The 15534-nt window shown below is 41.8% G+C and overlaps 1 protein-coding gene across 1 annotated transcript; it reads left to right on the forward strand.

Moving 5' to 3' along the window:
• The first annotated feature begins 783 nt into the window (after window positions 1-783).
• On the forward strand, window positions 784-1830 carry LOC121432469 (fructose-bisphosphate aldolase A-like). The gene has a single exon (XM_041630459.1). The coding sequence runs from the start codon at window positions 784-786 to the stop codon at window positions 1828-1830; it is 1047 nt and encodes a 348-aa protein (XP_041486393.1).
• The last annotated feature ends 13704 nt before the right edge of the window (window positions 1831-15534 follow it).

The following is a 15534-nucleotide window of genomic DNA, read 5'->3' on the forward strand; positions in this document are numbered from 1 at the left end:
GGAATATTGGTAGGAAAGTACTAGAAGTATTATTTTTCTGTGATTAAACCTTATGTTTTTGTAAGAGCAAAAAACCTTATACTTGGAATGAAATCACTACAGGTCTTAACATATAAAGTCTTTGACCTGAGCCAATGGATTTTAGGCAGTGTTCATTAGTGTTAAGTGGTGGAGGAGTCTACACAGTGCATTCTGGGTGCTCAGAACCAAGGCTGAGGTATAGTAACATTGTGGAACATGTATTCAGGCTGTCACAATACCTCATATTCATAATACATTTGATTTAAAATTAATTTTTATCATTTTGCAACCAGAAACCTTTGAGCATTGATTATTTTTGGTGGATGTCCATATTCAGTTATAAAGAAGCAGAAATGTCAGTTCACATAGTGAATGTCTTAAGCCACTTCCCTACCCCCACCATTGATAGACTTTTTGTTTCCTAAGGACTTCCTACACTGGGGCCATCCACAAGTTATCTCAATACACTCAAACTGCTGAAGGACAAGGAAATTGAGAGTAATCTACCCAATGGCAAAGCATGAGGGTCAATAGACCTTCTACTTGCTTGATTTTCATGGGTGTGTCACCAGGCATAACTTCTTCCCCTATCACTGTGGTATTATTAATTATTTCTTTGAATAGGCTATGCTCTTCTGAAACTCAAGCAGATCGGGGTTCTGGTGACACTAGTCGCGTTCACTCCTCCATCCTTTTGTTCATCCACCACCATACCGGCAGACCCACCCCCTTTTGTGCCAGGAATGTGCTGCCACTGGCACTATGCCCTACCCATACCCAGCAATAACCCCAGAGCAGAAGAAGGAGCTGTCTGACATAGTTAACCAAATTGTGGCTCCAGGCAAGGGCATCCTGGCTGCAGATGAGTCCACCAGAAGCATTGCTAAGTGGATGCAGTCCATTAGCACTGAGAACAAAGAAGAGAACAGGCACTTCTACTGCCAGCTGCTGTCGACTGTTGATGACCATGTGAACCTCTTTCACAAAATGTTCTACCAGAAGGCACACGGTGGACGTCCCTTCCCCCAAGTTATCAAGTCCAAGGGGGGTGTTTTTGGCATTAAGGTAGATAAAGGCATGGTACCCTTGGCAGGAACCAATGGTAAGACCACCACCCAAGGGCTGGATGGACTGTCAGAATGCTGTGCCCAGTATAAGAAGGATAGAGCTGACTTTGCTAAACGGTGCTGTGTGTTAAAGATCGGGGAGCATACTCCTTCAGTCCTTGCCATCATGGAAAATGCCAATGTTCTGGCCTGTTATGCCATCGTCTGCCAGCAGAATGGCATTGTACCCACTGTGGAGCCTGAAATTCTCCCTGATGGGGACCATGACTTAAAACGCTGCCAGTATGTAACTGAGAAGGTACTGGCCGCTGTGTACAAGGCTCTGAGTGACCACCATGTCTATCTGGAAGGCACATTGCTGAAGCCCAACATGGTCACCCCAGGCCATGCTTGTACCCAGAAATATTCCAATGAGGAGATTGCCATGGCAACTATCACAGAACTGCATTGCACAGTGCCTCCTGCTGTCAGTGGAGTCACTTTCCTGTCTGGAGGGCAGAGTGAGGAAGAGGCGTCCATCAACCTTAATGCTATCATCAAGTGCCCACTGCTGAAGCCATGGGTCTTGACTTTCTCTTATGGCCGAGCCCTACAGGCCTCTGCTCTGAAGGTCTGGGGCAGGAAGAAGGAGAACCTGAAGGTACATCAAGTGAGCCCTGGCCAACAGCCTTGCTTATCAAGGAAAGTACACCCCAAGTGGTCAGTCGGGAGCCGCAGTCAGCGAATCTCTCTTCATTTCTAACCTTATCTACTGAACAGGTGATCTAAGGCTGCCCCATCAACACTCCAGGCCCCCGCCTACACACTTGCTTTTGAAGAGGGGGCCTTCAGGCTTTCCCATCACTCTTGCTGCCCTCGGGACTGGTGTGGTGTTGTCTGTGAATGCTAATTCTGCTGTCTCTTCCAGCCCACTGCCAATAAACCATTTTCAAGAGGGGAAAATTATTTCTTTGGAAGGCATTGTTTATTTTTTCCTCACTTCTACTAGACAGAACTTCAGGTTCTCCTAGAGGGGAAAAAAAGGCCATTGTGTCTGAGTGATTGTTACTGAATCCATGTTGACTTTAGAGCTCTTCTTAGATATTTGATGTTTTATCCTCTTACTTTTGGTTCTCTTTCCCCCTCCTCCTCTTCTCCTCTTCCCCTTTCCCTCTTCCCCTATCCTACCACTTCCTTCCCTGTGGTGGCTTGAATGATAATGGCCCCATAGTTTCATGTGCTTCAATAGTTGGTCTCTAGTTGGTGGATCTGTTTGGCAAGGATAAGGAGGTGTAACCTTGTTGGAGAGGGTGTGTCATGGGGCATGGTGGCAGGATGGTGAAGTTGTGAGACTTAAAAAACCTCCCATTATCCCCAGATCAAGATGTGAGTTCCCAGCTGTTCCTGCCACCATGCTTTGTTCTGGCATCATTGACTCTAACCTCTGAAACTGTAAGCCCAATTAAAGCCTTTCTTTTAAAAGTTGAATTGGTAATGGTGCTTCGTCACAGTAACAGAAAGTAATTTGGGACATCTTCCTCCTCCTCTTCTTCTTCTGTTTTCAATCTATGATCCTCTTCAGTTTCCAGTATAGTAATCTGCTCCATTCGTATAATATTCCTTTTATTTCTTCAGTTTACAGTATAGTAACCTGATTCATTCATACAATAGTCCTTTTATTTTACATTTGCCCTCTTTAGTAATCACAGTGCCTTTTTTATCTATTGTACACTCGTAAATATTTAACTGTATTTCTAGCATGTCATTTTGTTGTGTATGTTTTTAAAATACAAGTGCATATATTTTTAATTACAGGAATTTTCTTATAACTGAATTAATTTTATGATTATTTTAGTCTCTTGCTTCTTGAGCACCATAAAAATGTGTCTAAATATCATTTATCATGTGACTTGGTCATATGTTTAAAGCAGTCATGTAAGATTAATCATGCTACTATAGCATAAGTTCTTTGAGAAAGAGCATATGGGTGTGATAATGAACCTCGAATATTGAAAGCAAGAACAGGAGAAGAAGGAGGGACAGAGTATGCTCGGCTCTTGCACACCTGCTTTCCTTAACTCCCGTCTATGAACTCTGGCAGTAGGTTGTATCTCTCTCTATTGCATCCACCCTTACTGCTGTGGCCTCCCTGCCTCCTGACCTGAGCATCCAAGGGTGTTGTAGGAATGACAGTGAATGTTTCCCATCACAGTCTATCTCTATTGATACAGTCAGCCCTCAAAGTATTTAGAAACAGATTGGCCATGCATAAGCCAAGTGTTTGCTGATAGCTCATTAGTCCCAGATGCTCAAGTTGTTAGGCATTATTTCTGACACCACCTCCCACAGATCTGTATCAAGGCACATTTGTGTAAACATCAGACAGCTTAAAGGAGATTGGGTAGAAATGTGACAAACATTGACATGTTGGATATTTTAATCAAATCATATTATTGATGGTTTTGTCTCAGTCTACTGTTGCTCACAAGGTATTGGTCATCAAGTAACCTAGGTCCTATCACTTTGAAATGGAAGGGTGTGTTCAGATTGGAAGCTATAGGTTTAACTGTCTCCATCTTCCTTAAAGCAGCAAATTCTAACAGTGATGGGTACAAGAGTTTGAACTGCATTTTCAGAGGGAGATAGCAATGCCCTTTTACTAGCTTTTATTTTCTTTCAAATTCAAATTTATATATTCTGATTCTTTGAGCTGTCTTTTTTTATCAGTGAGCACACAGTGATTGTATTAGGTGAATTTTCTAGAGGCACAAAGTCAATAGAATGTGTACATACCATCGAAGACGACTTTATTAATTGATTTGCATGATAGGGGTCAGGAGTCCAGCAATGGTTGCCTATATGCTGGGCTGAATTGGTTGAGAACTGAGTTGCTCTTCAGTCTGTGAACTGGGTGCCTCAGAAGTTTTAATCTGAATGCCTGGAGGTCCCTGGAGAATTAATAATATTAAATCAACATGGGAATGCTAACATCAGTATAAGATCACAGTGGCAGCAACAGGCACTATCACTAAGAAAGAAGAAAAGAATCAAGAAACTACACTTCATTTCTTCTCTGACTAACATCTCTTTGTTGCTTGTTACCAAGTACACCAGGATGACTGGCCTAAACTTCTGTTTGCTGTCTTGTAGACCACTGAGATCACAGATGTACACTAACACACCCAGCTTAAGGTGAGTTCTGAGGATTCAAACTCAACTCACACTCAGTGACACTAAGTCCTTGTACAGTTACTATTCTACACTGATAAAATACTGTGGTCAAAAGCAACTTAAGAAAGTTTTGGTTCCAGAGGGAAAGAGTCCATTACGGTCAGGGAGGCACAGTAGAGATGGAAGTTTCTTTTCCACCTTGTTTCACAGCTGTTAAGTACCAAAGAATCACACAGAAGCTTATATTAACTATAAACTGTTTTGTCTATTAGCTCAGGCTTATTATTAACTTGCTCTTACAATTTAAATTAATCCATAATCTTGTCTATGTTTAGCCGCATGACTTGGTACCTTTTCTCAGTAAGGCATTCTCATCTTGCTTTCTCTGTTTCTATCTGGTTATTTACTCTTTACCTTTCCTTTTTCCAGAATTTTCTTAGCCTGATTGAACTGCCTATACTTTCTGCCCTGCTACTGGCCAAACAGTGCTTTATTAAACTAATATTAGTGACAAAGCTTTACAGTGTACAAGAGCATTATCCCATGGCATTTCCCCTTTTTTCTTTTCAAAACAAGAATTTTGAATCTAATCTCCTTTGTTTAGCTTTTTTCCTGACTATTAACCATAGCAACTTGTAATCAACACTCTAAACAAAGACAAACATTCATAACTCATTTTTGGGAATGTGGGCATAGTTTTCTCAGCTATCTCCTACAGATTCAGGGTGTTGATAATCTTATGCGCACCCAAGAAGAATTTAGGATTGTGGTAAAGTCCTTACTGGAGTTTTGTGTGAGACTGGATCATCTCACCCAGAAGTCTTGAGGCTGTCCTAGATGTATAATTCAGAGGAAACTGCAACAGAAATGCTCTAAAATGTTGGATCACCTGGGCCATCCATTCCCATTGAAGATCTTTGAGGGGTATTCTTTGATCAAATCTTATTTTCCTTAACCCAGAATGAACCCACAGCCTCTCATTTCCTGTGGAAACAAAAACAAATCCTCTTCTCCAAAGTAAAATATCTTTTGACTTAAATTTTGAAGTCAAGGCATTTTCAAAATTTATAGGTTGGATTAATCCATCAATATTTATAATCAAATGTCTTTTAATCCTTCCTCAGAAGTCAAACAATTCAAAGACAACACAATAACATATAATATCCAAACTTTCTGTGTATTTTCCATCTTTGGGTGGCTTTTTTCTTACTCCATTTATTTTTCCTCTCCCAAGCCTTCATATATTTTTCAACACACAGTAAACACATTAGATTTTTTTCATCTGAATCTGTCTTTACTGTATATCTCTTTCTTTTTCTGACCACATGAGTCTTTAATATGCTAAACAGCATGACTGGGATTAAAGTGACAGCTTCTGTGGCTGGCTCTGCCCATTCTTTGACCTCTTGAGAGTCTAACCTAATGGTGGAACCATTGGCAGGAGCCATGTTTATTGCCACAACTCAGTTCATGCCACCAACCAAGAAGCATGCTGCCAGCTTCTCATAAATATCATTTAAGTGTTTGGCAGCAGGGCCTCTTAACAGAACCACACAGTTTTTGCTGTTAACACAGAGTCAGGAAGCCTTTCTCAAAGGATGCATATCTCTGCTTGCTGCCAGCAAACAGAGCCTACCGGAGTAAAGACAGCTACCAAAAAGCTGCATTTGATTCTGTTCTTGTCTGTCTAGAATCCTTTTATTTAAGCTTTCTCGTGTGTGTGTGTGTGTGTGTGTGTGTATGTGTGTGTATGTGTATGTGTGTGTGTGTAAATTCTTGCCAAACCTTTAAGCACCATTTGTAGATAGAAGTTTGTGTGCTGCCTGGTCCTGCAACCATTCAGTCCCAAAGAAACACACAGAGGCTTTTATTAATTATAAACTGTTTGGCCTATTAGCTCAGGCTTCTTATTAATTAACTCTTACAACTTAAATTAATCCATAGTTCTTGTCTATGTTTAGCCACACTGCTTAGTACCTTTTCTCAGTAAGACATTCTCATCTTGCTTCCTTTGCATCTAACTGATTACTGACTCTTTGCCTTTCCCCTTCCCAGAATTCCCAGTCTGGTCATCCCACCTATGCTTCCTGCCTGGCTACTGATCGATCAGCATTTTATTAAACTAATATGAGTGACAAATCTTTGCAGTGTACAAGAGCATTCTCCCACAGCAATATAGCAGCAGACAGTAGGCATGACAACAGGAGCAACAAGCTGAGAGATCATACCCCACCTATAAGCAGAAAACAGAGAGCATAAACAGAAAGCAGGGAGAAGTTATAAAATTTCAAATACCACACACCCATGATGTACTTTCTCCAGCAAGACTATATCATCTCCTCTAAAAAGCTGTGCCAACCAGAGACCAAATGTGCCATTGTCAGAGCCTAGAGAGGACATTCTCCTTCGATGTTCTAGAGCCCTTCTACCCACTGGTTCATTCCCCAATCCTAGTTAATCTATTTGATCTCATATTTTACTTCAATTTTTTACACATTCCATGATCTATACAATTACTCATTTTGTATTTGACTCCTTACATCTTTTATTTTCATTCTTAACTTCATGTTGGTGAGTATTTTAATGGATTGAATTACAAATTGATATTTTCTCCACTTGCTTCATGGGAACATTTTGACCCTGCTTTGTTATTGTCAATTCTGATATCATGTTGACATTTTCCTTTTGTTGGAAAAGGTATAGAAAGGCCTTCTTTAATTAGTGTTTGCCTGTGCACAGATTTAGTTATTCCCAGGAGAATATAGTGCTGGAGAGGGAGTGTAAATAACTAAATACTGAGACTGGTATTGGATAAAAACAAACATAAGGGACCCTGGGATCCCCCAGTGTAGTAGCAAGTCTATAGCATTGTTGTGGTGACTGAACATTCTGATTAAAAAAATGGAAGTGAGGGAGGGTTTATCCTATTCATAATCCCAGTTTCTAGTCTGTCATTGTAAGGAAGTCAAGTCTGAGACTTCATTAGCTAATCAGGTTACAATCATAGTCAAGAACATAGAAAAATACATGCAGCCACAGGGTTTGCTTGCTAGCTTCCTCCCATCCATCTCTCTTCTGTCTCACAGAGCTCAGATTCCCCCATGTCCCACCTACCTAGGAATGGTGCCAGCCACTGTGTATGGGTCTTCCTACAGAAACTAAAATCAGGACAATCCTTCATGGCAGGCTCACAGGCCAGCCTAACCTAGGCATTTTCCCAACTGAGTATCTTCAATGAATCTAGGTTGTAGTTAGTTGACATTTAAAACTAACAAAGAGGAGCACCAACTAAGTCTATCAGCAAGAAGGGGCTCTCTCTTAGTGATATACACCTAGTCTTGGTAGGACTTTAGAGACAAGGAGCAGATTACCATTTCTGGATAAGCTAACTATGGAGCCCTTCACCAGCATCATAAATACTCATTCTTTATAGAACTATATATACTTAATTAGAAGATATCAGTATACTTATTCCTGCAAGAACTGTGGACAAGGCTAGCACTGGTAAATCGTGCTAACTTGAAGTGAATCTCTTACTGCACTATTACAGGGAGAATCAAGACCTGTGGAAGGGAAGTGTTTAGCTACCATGAGAGGTGAGCTCCAATAAGGAGTTTTAGGTTAGCATGGACTCATACACTTTAGTAGAGGTGGGGTAGAATCTAATTCATTTCCCTTTTAGCTGCATCGCTCAAAAAAAATTACAGCTTCCCAATAGACAGCAAGTAAACATTTCCCTCTGAATAGAGAAATCTGCTTCAAGTGGGAAGGATGGAGTTGTTGTCATGACAACGATGAAGAGCTTGTTATTATGTGACTGAACCGAAGGTGGTCCAGATATCCTGGGCCCTGGTCTTGGCTGAAATTCTGAGAAGGTGTTGAGCAGGAGACACACTCCCTTTCATTTTTGTCCAGACATATGATTCTAAACTTAAATACCAATATACATACAGTGATTTCTAGAACATCATTTACCAGAGTGATCCAGGTCATTTGAGTCTCTTGTTTCACATGTCTTATTGGTTCTGAGAGGGCCATAAAGCAAAAAATGCCATCCCCAGAGGCCCATGGAGAATGAAAGACTCTGTTCCTCAGGTTTCTGCGAGGAAAAGCAGAAATGTATAGGTCTGTATATTGAAAAGAGGACACAGCTCTAAGATTTGGGCTCTAAATGCTTCTCTTCAGTAGTTCAGCCTTTATTTATATCAACCAAATTGAAGGGTTTAGGTGTACTTAATTCAAAGACTCTTGTCCAACTTTTGGGCCAGTCCTATATGCTCTTAGAGATATGGTGATGTTTTTTATCATTGCTTGGATTAATATTAGATTCACATAAAATATTAAATTAATATAGTATGTTATACATAAAGCTAAAATAATCTAATTCTTTTATTTTTGAGATTATAACATAACTATATCACTTATTTCTTCCCTTTCTTTCCTACAAATTCTCTCATACACTCCTCTTTGCTCTTTTTTAAATTTATGGCCTCTCTTTTTGTTAAAGTGTTCCACATATATATGGAAAAAATCTAGGTCTTGTACTCTGATTTATAACCAGCTGACTTAAGTTTTAAAGATTTAAATCACACATCTGGGTATCTACAGGTAGTTTGTACTTTTCGAGCTCTACTCTGAATGGTTGTTTATGGCAATGTGATGTTTCCTAAGAGGGTGTTAGGGGATCTATCTACCTGTCTCCCCACCTCCCTGGCTCTGGAATTAGAGAGGTACGCCATTGCACCTGGCCATAAAGGTAAATGTGGATTTGAACCCAGGTCCCCATGTTTGTGCAGCAAACACTCTTCTGATCTATCTCAGCCCCAGCGTACTTTGAACTAACAGTCTGCATGGTTTTCAGAGGGAGAATGTTGAATTATGATAATATTCTGCTTTGCACTGAAGTATGGACTGCTTCTCTTCTGCAGTATGCTGATAGACAGTAACCTGGAAACTTGTTACTTATGAAACATGGGGCTGCATTCCTGCCGGTAGCAGTTGGAACCAGACTCCATGGTGGAAACATGTGAGCCATATTTTCAGAAGAAAACTCAGTTTCGGTTTGAGGTCTGTGCTGGCTCAAACTATATTCCTAGAAAAATCCATGTGCTGAAGCTCTAAGCCCTACAACCAAAGAGTGTGCAGCTGTATCTAGACACAGGACCTTTAAGAAGCCATTGTGATGAGTCCTGATTCAGAAAGACTGTTGTCCTTATTGAAGGAAGAAGCTTGACCCCACAGAGAGGGGTAATAATACATAGAGAATTCTGGCCAGTGGAAGAGACAGAGATGTGACCTGCTCCTTCTGATACTTTGTCCTTGGACCTCTGCTTCCCAGAGAAATGAGGGCCTGGATGTCATGGTTCAAGGTCCCTAGACTGTGGTGTTTTGTTTCAGTGCCCAGTTAAATGAAGGCAGACTTTTGCTGACCCGAATCCCACCCTGTGCCAATTTTCATGTCCATGGATCCACAGATAAAGCATTATCCTAAGAGCAACTCCGAGGCATGTGGAGAAGTTTACAGATGATGTGACAGGCGTTTGATAAGTCTGACACAGTGGTGCTTCCAAGATGGAACCTGTCATCGCTAGTAGTGTATTGCTGTTCTCGTGAAGGGTGTTGGATCTGTTTCTTACTGCCTATGAGCCATGCCATACCAATATCCCCCTCCCCACTCCCCCCATATGACTTTTAAAATCTATCACTTCCTACCACACATGTCAGTTGCCTCCTTCTAGGTGGTTTCTGGAGTGAAATGAGGATGCTACGGCCATTTAACATTTGGAGAACTACAACTTCAGACCCAATGGCAGAGTCAGCTTTTCACTCATGTTGGTCCCTTGAGAACTTAGATGTTTCAGCTTCAACCAATTCACTTCGATCCCAAACCTATAAATAAATGCTTTTAAATGATCATGATCTGCCACATCCTTCCACATGTATGTATACATATTGGTCAGCATTATTTGGACTCAGTGTTCTGTAAAAATGAATGGGATATAAAGATGGGAGGAGGAGGAATGGAGGAGTGACCTGACAGTCGTGGGATGGGAAAGATGTGGTTGGGTATGTGTAGTGATGTTTTGCTTATGTTTTAGCATATAAAGCTTACCTGAAGATCATAGTACAGAGATAAGACACTAGATGCCAGGGAGTGGTGGCATGCACCTCTAATCTCAGGACTTGGGAGACAGAGGCAGAGGGATCTCTTTTAGTTCAAGGCCACCCTGGCCTCCACAAGATTGAATCTGTCTAAAAGAGAAACAGAGCTCACACAAAGGTTGTAGACAGAAATTCCTGTCCCACCTGGTCCCACAGCTACTTAGTCCCAAAGAAACACACAGAACCTTTTTATTAATTATAAACCAATTAGCCTATTGCTCAGGATTATGACTAACTAGCTCTTACAACTAAAATTAGCCCATAATTCTCATCTATGGTTAGCCACATGGTGTGGTACCTTTTCTCAGTAAGTCGTTCTCATTTTGCTTTTTCTTGCTTCTGGCTTGCAACCTTGTCTCTGCCTTACCTCTTCCCAGAATTCTCCTAGTCTGGTTGCACTGCCTATCCTTCCAGCAAAGCTACTGGTCAAACAGCGTTTTGTTAAACCAATATGAGTGACAAATCTTTACAGTGTACAAGAGCATTATTCCACAGCAAAAGGTGATCCCAGCACTTGGGACCCCACACCTTTAATCCCAGAACTAGGGAGGTGGAGACAGGAGTTATATGGCGAGGCAGAGAGAGGAATATAAAGCAGGAGGAGACAGGAACTAATAAGTGTGAGGTTTGGTAGAGACAGATGGAGTCTGGAGATGCAATCTGAGGACAGGCTCACCCCTTCAGTCAGAGCATTGGCAGAGGGAAAAAAAATCTCTCTAGTGACTGGCTTCTCTGCTTCTCTAATCTTCAGCATTAACCCCTATGTCTGACTCTGGGTTTTTATTATTAAGACCAACTAGAATTCATGCTACTGAAATGAGACATTGTTATGAGATAGTCAAAGAGTAAATAAAATAAATCAGCTTAAAAAAATGACGCCAATCTATGCTGGGAGAACATTTTCTGTTAATGCTGTGAGGCTTAGGACGTTTGGTTCTGTGAGCACAGATCAGAAAGGAGGAGGTTGCATTTCTTTGCCCACAAATGTTTTTTTTTTTTTAAAGACAGAAATGAACCTGTTGTTTGCTGTTCCAGTTTGTTCACATCTTGGTCAGCTTTCCTCACCGGAACAAAGTTCCGGGGGCAATTAGTGTATGAAGAGAAACACTTTGTTTGGGACAGTATCACATGGGGATTCATTGCCTTGGGCTCCTCATGTGGGTGCTGCATGGCAGTGAGGGGGAGCCTGTGTGGCATTCCTTAGCTATCTCTTTGTGATTGAGAGCTCTCTTGATTTGGGTGATGCATGATCCTCCTGCAGGCAAGCTCTCCATCTTTCCAGTCATGGCTTCCAGGATCACAGTGGCTACATTTTCCACCTCGGAAATCCTCTGGTTGACTTTGTTGTCAATTTAATTGGGTCTGTAATCAGTTAAAATACAAGCTTTCTGATCATAGGTATGAATGATTCTCCTAGTTAGGCTACCTGAAGATGTAAGACCCACTCTAGAGTGGTACCTGCCAGGCATCTTGTGGCGTCATCCCAGATGAAAGGAGACCATATCACATTGTCATCTTGGGGACCATGCCTTCTCTTTCATTGGTGCCATCGCTCCAGTCCTTTGCTGTTATCAGAACCAGCTTCTTGGCGGCTCCCATGTGAACTGAAGGCCAGTGGCTCTCAGAATCCTCCAGGTCTTAGTGCAAGGTTGTTGCTCGTGAAGCATTTAGCCTCATGGGCAGAAAAGCTACCAGGTTCTCGCTCTGCAGTTTAAGACCGTCATTGTTGAACTCCCCAGGCAATATTGTGTAAGCCAGACCAAGAAACCCCTTTTAAATACATAGACATCCTCTCACATACGCTCTTCAATGTGTGTGACTAGCATAGCTTGCATACATGAACACGTCAAACATGGCATGCCAGGTTTCTCCCTTCATATTCCTGAGGCAAATGGAAAGATGAGGATTAGAGGAAACAGGGAACCCCAGCTTGTCTCTCATAGGTCATCCAGTCTCAGGACAAGTGTTTTGCATGCCCTATGCTTTCTTTGGCTTTCACTCTTTCCTGCTTGGTTGCTACACTGCACGAATGTGGTTGTCACTGGTTGTCTTTACGTCCCGAGTACCAGAATGATGCTCTGCTGTGGATCCCAAATTTATTGATTCCCTCATTGACAGTTCTGGGGAATAAACAGGAAAAAAATGTGCTTGTGAATTAACATAAAATATCAACATGGTGGTGTTTTTATCTCGACGGGGGCTATTATGTGTTTTTATGGTTTGATATATTAGTGAAGGACCTAGATAGATAACTCGGTAGGAGAGCGCTTGTCTAGTGTGCATGGGGCCCTGGGGTCAGTCTCTAGCACTGGAAAATTAAGTACAGATGATGGAAAACTTTCAGAATGACTGAGACTCAAGAATGAAATCAGGAATGTAGCTAAGCATACAGTAAGGAAGAGCAAGGGAGTTAAATATGGACAGGATGGAGGAATGGTGGTGTGGGTCACATTTATAATCTCCATTTAGGGAGGAGCTGTCGAGACAAGGTCTTGCTATGAGGTCATAGCTGGTTGATAGGCTCTGTAGACAAGTTAGCCTCAAGTTTATAATTAGCCTCCTACCTTAACCTTCCGAGGGCTGGGATTGCAGATGTCCATCGCAGTCTGAGCACACCTACTGAGGATCTGTCTGAAGACCATGGGCAGGTATCTAGGTAGGTCAACCCGCATCAGAGCAAGAAATGAAAGGAAGAAACTCACTCAATAGTGCAGTTGTGGCAGGAGGAGAAGTCCAACAGTATTTGAGGTCTAGCAAGCAGATCCACAAGCACTGAGGGTAATAAATACAGCGCCCCCCCCCCCAAAAAAAAACTGTTCTTCAAACCCGTTTTCCTGGATATGAAGTGGGCCAGGTGTATTATGCCAGAGAGACGCCTGATAGCCATGATCTTTGTCTTGAGATCTGAGGAGACTCCAGGAACAAGTCTTTTGTGTCCGCAAAGGCATCCCTCTCTCACACAAGGCTGTGTGGGTTTCTAGAGATAGACTCTCCATTCACTGCAGCCAACCCTCTCGTTTTACCATCACGTGCTCCCTCCTGCTTCTTCACTTTGAAGCCCTCCCACTGTCAAAATCAGAGCATCTCTGTGTTTACAATAATGTATTGAGCTTTATTCATCTCTAGGTAATGTAGCCCAGGAGGGAATCTTTGTGTCCCTTAAGTGTTATCTGGCTATCCCAGCAGAAAAAAGGAGGCATAGAGGCATGCTGTCTGGAGATCCTGAAAGTGATCCCGTAGCTTTGCTGGGGAAGACAGCTGTTTGCGGGATACCACTCGCAGAAAGGGCTTTAACTGTTTCTAAAGGAGCATAGATCTATTTGGCGTGACAACACTCTGTGCACCAGCCAAGGACACAATGCACCACTGTCAGAGTCCATGCTGTGAAGGCATGTGTGAGTGAAGAGGAATCTGAAAACTGAGTACAGTGGTTCTGGGGAAAGTACAGGTGCATCCCCACGTGCAGGTGAGAAGAAGTACAGGTGCATCCCCACGTGCAGGTGAGAAGAAGTACAGGTGCATCCCCATGTGCAGGTGAGAAGAAGTACAGGTGCATCCCCATGTGCAGGTGAGAAGTACAGGTGCATCCCCATGTGCAGGTGAGAAGTACAGGTGGAAAACTCTGAAACAACCTCACCTTCCAAATACATCTGACCATTTTGGAGACTGTCTCACCATGTGGAAAATAGGCATTGGGCATTAGTTCTCAGCAAGCTGGTGTTTGGCCTAGAAGCTCGTCAGAGGCAGGATCTGAAGGTGGTCAGGATACTGCAGATACCACAGATGTAGGGCCCTTCTTGACCTTCATGGAAATTCTCTGGGGTGCTCCTTTTGATCTGGATAAAGTTCCCCACAGCACAGAATCAACAAGTAGCCAAAAGTGAAGGTCCTTGCAGTCCTGCCTGAGAGAGACAAAGACTCTTCCCTAAAAACTGGGATACTTAGATGAATATTATTTCCAGATATAAATAGACATCTCTTTCTTTATCTCACTTTATGACAAAGCATATTTTTTTTATTTTATTTATCTTCAGTATTCATTGTTTGTATACAGCTTAAAACATTTTATTACAGTTATGTGTGTGTGTTCGTGTGTATGTGTGTGTATGTATTACAGTTATGTGTGTATGTGCGCACGTGCCCTCTTGTAGAAAGAGGCATACATGTGCCATGGTATTCCTGTGGAGATCAGCGACTAATAGTTGACCTTTATGGGTAGGAAACCAGAGCTCACTTACTATTTAAGGGAAGAGTGGGGAGCAGAAGGGAAACTGAGGTGTCTTTGGGTGGGACATGTACTAGAGAGCCATTTCACATTTAACACAAGCATGAGGATACTGGAGGACCAGACACATGTTATCACACATGGCATGCTCCATGGAGAGTGTCAGTGAAGTGGCTCTGGATCTGGAATTACAGGTAGTTGTGGGTTGTCAGATATGGGTGTTGGGAAGAGAACCCTGGTCCACTGGAAGAATAGCTCTTAACAGTTGGGCCATCTCTCCAGCCATTTACGCATCTTTCAATGATGTCTTACTCTTGATGAGAATTTATTTAATTTTTAAATTAAAAACATAATGATGGGTATGCGTGCATATTATTTCACATTTATGAACAGATGCCCAAGGGATCCAGATGAATGCATCTAATCCTTGGAACTGGAATTACTGCTGGTTGTAAGCTGTCTAACCTGGGTTCTGGAAACAGAACTCCACTCCTCAGGCAGAGCCGCCAGTGCTCTCAACTTCTGAGTCGTTATTTCTCCAGTCCTCATGTGTCTTTTGTGAATCATACTTTAGGTACTCTATGTATCTATTACTATATAAATTGGATCTAATTTGATTTATAAAATTAGATAAAACTTATGTTCAAATAATAGTATTCTCTCTTTTCTTTCATCTATATATTTTCAGGTTTTAGATTTTGTGCATAGATCCACGACCTGTCTAGAGTTAACTTGAATGTGGAGGTGGATACTGAATAACCTTTCCTTGTTATGTAGGTAGACCAGTAGTCTCAGTTTTATGTGTGAAAATATTCTATTAAGTCTGAATTACTTTGTTTCTTAGACAAAAGCAAATTAACTCTCCAATCCTGAATCAATTTCTCCACTTCATAGTCAAGTTCTAAATAT

The sequence above is a fragment of the Microtus oregoni genome, unplaced genomic scaffold (genome assembly GCF_018167655.1).
Source record: "Microtus oregoni isolate MIOR12 unplaced genomic scaffold, Mior012 000034F_ref0000314, whole genome shotgun sequence".
Taxonomy (NCBI): domain Eukaryota; kingdom Metazoa; phylum Chordata; class Mammalia; order Rodentia; family Cricetidae; genus Microtus; species Microtus oregoni.

Excerpts from the sequence above, each read along its gene's own strand:
- LOC121432469 (XM_041630459.1), top strand. The coding sequence starts at position 784 with ATGCCCTACCCATACCCAGCAATAACCCCAGAGCAGAAGAAGGAGCTG.